Genomic DNA, 6,754 nt, shown 5'->3' on the forward strand with positions numbered 1-6,754 from the left:
CTGAACTTGCATGAACAAAGGCTGGAATAATGTAAAGGAGTGAACCATATGGGGAAAGAGTGTTTGAGGACAAGGAAAGAAAGTGTAAAGACCCTCAAGTCTGAAAGAGTATTGTATATTCAAGAAACAGCCAAAGGTAGAGGTGATTGGATTAAAGTAAATAAGGGAGGTATGTGTTAGGAGATGAGGTCACAGAAGTAGGTAAATCATGTAGGTCCTGTTTGCTCTGTAAGGACTCCAGATTTTATCTTGGGTGTGATGGAAAGCATTAAGAGTGTGTTGAGTAGAACTGGATGATCTCATTCATATGGCAGAAAAGGATGCAGATGGGCAAGAGTGGAAACAGAACAGTTAAAAAGCTACTGTAATAGTCCAGGCTAGCAGTATTTGTGCAAGTTATCTGTCTGTCTATATTCTGAGTAGGCTCAGGATATATTTTAAAGGTGGAGTTGACAGAATTTACTGTTGGACTGAATATGGTATGAGAAGAAAAGAGGGGAGGCAAAGCTGACTTCTATCTTTGGAGCCAGGGCAGGCTGAGTTAGCTGGAGGTGTGAGAGGTTTGGTGACAACACCAGACTGCGGTTCTAAAAAGGTTGGTAAGGAGTCTGACAACTCTAAAGAAATCGCAGTTCTCACACTGGAAGAGGAACAACCCAAGACAAATGGCGATATGTGACGGAGGGAAGATTCAGCCTGTATGGAAAAAGTCAGGATTCTACAAAGTCTCATATTAGAAGAGAATTTCTTGGGATGACACAAAAGACTCTGGCTTCTCTGGGGAGAGAAAGTTAGACTGGATGATTTCACTTCCAAGATAAATAAATTCATTAACGGCAAGTGCATGCATATAGGTATCTGTGTCCCTCGTGTGAACACATAGTTTGTTTCCTTTATCAAATTTTGTGCCAAGGTTTGGTTACCTTACACCTAAAATTTATGTTATCTCCTTGCTGATATGCTTCCAACATCTCTTCATTTAGAATTTTTTACATTGCTGCCCACTTACTTGTCTAAATCAGTGCTAGACAAAAAAAAACCTGTGATGAACAACCAGTTTTTAAAATCTCAACCTGTCATGGACTGATATATTTGTGGAAGACAATACAAATTAATTACCTGAAGAAGTGGAATTTAAAAATATTACAAAGTGCAAGTGCAGTTGTTTAATTATTAGACCAATTGACATAAAATTACTCTATCAAATTGCTATGAAAGTTTCTAAGAGCAGGGCACCTGGGTGGCTCAGTCAGTTAAGTGTTTGACTCTTGATTTCGGCTCGGGTCATGAACTCAGGGTCATGAGATCCAGCCCCAGGTTGGGCTCCTCACTGAGTCTGCTAGAGATTGTCTCCTTCTGCCCTTCCCCACACATTCTCTCTATCTCTCTAAAATAAGTAAATAAATATTTAACAAAAAAAGAAGGAAGGAAGGACGGACGGAAGGAGAGATTCTAAGAGCTTAATTTTAATTTTTTAATTTTAATTTTAATTTAATTTAATTTTATTTAATTTTATTTTAATTTAATTTTAATTTTAATTTTTTTAATTTTTTAATTTTTTAATTTTAACCACACATTCTGATTAGCAGTGGCATAAACCATTCCACATCTCAAAAGTCCCATTATCTATTAAACCAAATATAAATTCTCACCGTTGTCTTCTAAACCCTCCCAGGTAGCTCAGAATTACCTGCCTCTAATAGGCAAGCCCTTACCGTCCCCCTCACATAAGCTGCTATTTTTAACCCATTGCTTTTTGGCCTCTGTTTATCCAGTGCATCCCGAATACATCTCATAACTGAAATACTTACTGTCTTTAAAAAATTTTCCAAGGACAAACTTACCTATCTTTACGCCTTCGACATTTGTATTTCTTAAAATTTTTAGTACAGATTAATATTATTTGTATTGTTTTCTTTGTTGGACCATACATTTCTTCAGAATAAAGTCAGACTTTTACCACTAATTTAAAAATGTATAGAATATAGCCATATGGGTATAAAACAAGTATATAAGTAATTACTTGTCTGAGAGCATACGTGCATGGGAAGATAAAGTAGTGATTTCTGTGTAAATACGGTCTTTAACTATAGGAATTTGCATTCATCCCTTTTCTCCCATGCCCTGCTTTCTTTTCTTACTAGGCCTATCTTCATTAACTCTGGACCCTAAAACAGCTCACCCAAATCTGATGCTCTCCAAAAACCGAACCAGTGTGTGGCATGGTGACATTAAGCAGGTAATGCCCGATGATCCAGAAAGGTTTGACTCAAGTGTGGCTGTGCTGGGCTCAAAAGGCTTCACATCTGGAAAGTGGTACTGGGAAGTAGAAGTAGCAAAGAAGACAAAATGGACAGTTGGAGTCGTCAGAGAATCCATCATTCGGAAGGGCAGCTGTCCTCTGACTCCTGAGCAAGGATTCTGGCTTTTAAGACTAAGGAACCAAACTGATCTAAAGGCTCTGGATTTGCCATCTTGCAGTCTGAACTGACTAACAACCTCAACAAGGCGGCATATACCTGGATTATGAGGAGGGCAGGTGTCCTTCTACAACGCTAAAACCATGACCCACATTTACACCTTCACTAACAATTTCACGGAGAAACTTTATCCCTACTTCTGCCCTTGCCTTAATGATGGTGGAGAGAATAAAGAACCCTTGCATATCTTACATCCACAGTAATTAGTCATACTATTGTGTATTCAGAGTGTTATTAAAGAGGTATTAAAATAGTTTACCAGTCTCACTATTTCTCTTTCCAGCTTATGGTAAACTCTGGAATAATGAAGAAAGGATTCACAGAACTAAATTTCATTCTCAGTGTCTTAAATGGATTTCACTGGAGCTTTTCAAGATGTTCTTCCACTTCTCTGGGGTCTTCTGTGACACAGGAGCCACTCTTCATGAGAATGATCATCATGCTATTGTTACTGGAGCAAACTGCAACCTTCAGTTGTGATGCTTGAAGCCTTTCCAAAAGTGCCCTGAAATTCTATTATGCTGCCATTATTCTTAGCACAAGACTCTTAATAGGTAAATTTTTAGATGTGTACTCTTCTTCCTATTTATTCTTTATTTTTAAGAGATTTTATTTATTCATTTTGAGAGAAACAGAGAGCACAAGAGGGGGGCAGGAGCAGAAGGAGAGGGAAGAGCAGACTCCCTGCTGAGCAGGGAGCCCAATGAGGGGCTTGATCCCAGGGCTCTAGTATCATGACCTGAGCTGAAGGCAGAAGCTTAATCAACTGAGCCACCTAGGCGCCCCCTCCCCATTTATCTTTAAATATAAACTTTGCAATAGCTTTCTTTTCTAGAACTTGTTGCAGAGATTTATAGAAAAAATAGGAAATCATCTGGGCTAGTTTATAAGTTTGTCTTGAATTCTCTCAAGAGTCCAGCAAATCTGACTCTCTCTCTTTTTCTTGCTTTGTCTATGGAGGTACTTGTTTTACTGTACTCAAATATATTTAAGTATTTCAGTCTGCTTTCGACTATGTCTTTTCCATCATTCCTGCCTATAATTTAAATATCAGTATTTTTTATCTTGTCCTCTCTAGTACACCCATCCTCCAGCGTGTTCCTTCTGTCTACAGTTAGATTATTTGGCATCATTTAGCTCAGCAGTACCCTTGATGAACTATCCCTTCTTTTCCTTCAAAGTCCCATCTAACTAGGCTTCATTCATTCTCTATATCTGATAGGGTTTGTTCGTGTGTGTGTGTGGGGGGGTACCTAGGACCTACAGCACTGGCCTTTTAAATTTGCAATTAGCACTCACCAACACTCTTTGGCAGGGTAAAAGCCCACTATCTTATCTATCATAATGGGAAGGATACACATATACCACAGGTAATATTCTGTGGCATTTGTACTGCTGGCATTTACACTACACACATATTCATAGCTGCTGAGTTGGGCAAACAGCCATGACATGACTATGGCTACTTTTAAAGAAAACTACTTAAATAAATTAAAAAAATTCGTGGCATCTGGCTGGTTCAGTCAGTAGAGCATGCAAGTCTTATCTCGAGGCTGTGAGTTCCAGCCCTACATTGGACATGGAGCCTACTTAAATAAACAAATAAATACATAAATAAATCGTGTATCTTTTTTTCAAAAGATTTTATTTATTTGTTTGAAGGAGAGTGAGAGGACATGTATAAGCGGGGTGGCGGGGGGGAGGCAAAGGGAGAGACAGGTTTCCAACTGAGCAGGGAGCCCAATGAGGGGTTGGATCCCAAGACCCCAGGATCATGACCTGAGCTGAAGACAGCCACTTAACTGAATGAGTCACCCAGGCACCCCAAATTGTGTATCTTAAAATAAATAAATAAGTAAATAAATTCACTTCAATCAGAATGTAATAAGGACTCGTTTTGTGCCTGAACCTTGCTGGATGTTTTGAAAGACATAAAAGAAACATAAAAAGAAAAAAGATTCATTTGGAGAGGCTTAAATTCAGATGCTTAGATATTTAATCAATATCTAAAGTCTGTCTTTGGGGATAGAGAAGTACTACAGAGTTCAGAAAAAGGAGAGGTTAATATTCACCAGAATAGGAAGATAAAATTCTAAAGAAAAGTTGTGATTAAGTTGGAGATAGTGAAAGATGAATAGGAATGAATAAAAAATTCTAATCTGAATAGGTAAATATATTTCTTAAAAATGAATGTTTTTTGTGGTTGATGGTTGGATAACTATATAAATATACTAGAAATTAGTAAACCATATACTTACAACAGGCAGATTTTATGGGATGTAAATTATACCACAATAAATTTTTCAAAAAAGGGAAAAATAATTTTTTTTTCCGAATCACCAGGGGAACCAGGACGGACCACAGGTGTATACATATTTTCCACTATCTGCAGGTATCCTCCTTAATATTTTCTCTAACATACTATCTTAACTTTCCAGCATTTGTCTTATCATAGAAAACACAAATTTATTTTCACACAGTTTTCCCCAATAATTGGTTATTCTTTTTTTTTAAAGATTTTATTTATTTATTTGACAGATAGCAATCACAAGTAGGCAGAGAGGTAAGCAGAGAGAGAGGAGGAAGCAGGTTCCCTGCTGAGCAGAGAGCCTGATGCAGGGCTCGATCCCAGGACCCTGGGATCATCACCTGAGCCAAAGACAGAGGCTTTAACCCACTGAGCCACCCAGGTGCCCCTAATTGGTTATTCTATACAGAATAATTTGAGCAATCCTTCTATATAGAACTCAGATTACAATTAAAGGCAGGAATTCTTCTAATGAGTATGAATCCTTCTAATGAGTATGAATCATAAAACACCAATATGAGACTTTCCTGCTAGAAATAGACTCTGAATGGTATTCACTAAGAATTATTATTAGAGCTATCTTATATGTTGTTTTATCCCAGGCTATAGGAGACGAGCCTGCTAGTAAAAAAAAGTAGAAGGTAAAGTCACTGTGTTAGGATTCAAAGATGAGAACCTTAAAAGGACAATGACTGCACTTTTCTGTGACTAAATTGACCTTTAGAATAGCAGTGGCAATATCATTGCACAGTTGTGTAACATAGCTGAGATATAGGAGAAAAAAAAGAAATACTGGATTACCAAGTACTTCCTAGGAAAGAGATGCTCTGGACAAATTTATTTTTCAGATGAGTAAAAGTGATTTATTCAAGGCCAGAGATATGCTTTACTACTTTACATAAAACTTTCCAAAGTTTACCTAATTGATTATTTTTAAGAATTAAATTGTAAAATATACACAAGAGAGTATTTATGTATATATGTTATGTGTGTGTGAGTGTATATATGCAATTTAGAGCATGATACAAAAAACAGATACTCATTAATTGACCATCTAGTTTTGCATATAGAATAGTATCAAAACCTTTTAAGGCTCCCAGTGTCCCTCTCTAGGCCCTGAAGTAATAATTATTCTATATTTTGTACCTGTTTTTTTTTCTTTCTGAAAATAATTCATAGGTATATTTTTCCAACAACCATACTGATTTGCTTTTTTCATATATATGTATCCTTAAAAAAAAAGTTTCATTATGTCTGTTTTTTTTTTAATTAAAAAAAATATTTATCTAAGTAATCTCTACACCCAGCATGGGTTCAAACTCACCACCCTGAGTTCGAGTCACATACTCTTCCAACTGATCCAGCCAGGAAACCCCCTTATGTCTGTTGTTTGAAGTTTAAATGAATGGAATCATGTTCTATGTCTTCCTTAGCTTTTTTGAAATTCAAAATTATGTTGTATTCCATTCTGTGAAACTACAACAGTTTAAATATCCAAACTACTGTTGATAAATAAGTAGTTGTTTCTAGTTGTTTTTTTTTTAATAAAGATTTTATTTATTTATTTGACAGAGATCACAGGTAGGCAGAGAGGCAGGCAGAGAGAGAGGAGGAAGCAGGCCCCCCGCTGAGCAGAGAGCCCAATGTGGGGCTCTATCCCAGGACCATGGGATCATGACCTGAGCTGAAGGCAGAGGCTTTAACCCACTGAGCCACCCAGGCGCCCCTCTAGTTTTGTTTTTGGTTGTTGCTGTTGCTTTAGCAACAATTTTGCCATAAACATTATTGTACAAGATGTACTGGTAAAGGAGAGCAAGAGTTTCTCTAGGTATATATCTAATAAATGTTGGCCAGTAGGGTATGCACATTTTTAAGTAAGTAATGCTAAATTGTTGGTTAAAGTGACTATGCCAATTTACATTCCCAAAGTTCCCATTAATCTATGTTTTTAGCAATTCAATTATTA

The 6,754-nt window shown here is 37.0% G+C and overlaps 1 protein-coding gene across 1 annotated transcript in view; it reads left to right on the forward strand.

Moving 5' to 3' along the window:
- Nucleotides 1-2,753, forward strand: part of TRIM69 (tripartite motif containing 69) — a 34,408-nt gene extending 31,655 nt beyond the window's left edge. The window contains 1 exon segment of the mRNA XM_047739134.1: nt 2,145-2,753. Coding sequence (XP_047595090.1) covers nt 2,145-2,683 — 539 coding nt within the window. The 3' untranslated portion in view covers nt 2,684-2,753.
- Nucleotides 2,754-6,754: the final 4,001 nt, after the last annotated feature.

The sequence above is a fragment of the Lutra lutra genome, chromosome 7 (assembly GCF_902655055.1).
Source record: "Lutra lutra chromosome 7, mLutLut1.2, whole genome shotgun sequence".
NCBI lineage: Eukaryota > Metazoa > Chordata > Mammalia > Carnivora > Mustelidae > Lutra > Lutra lutra.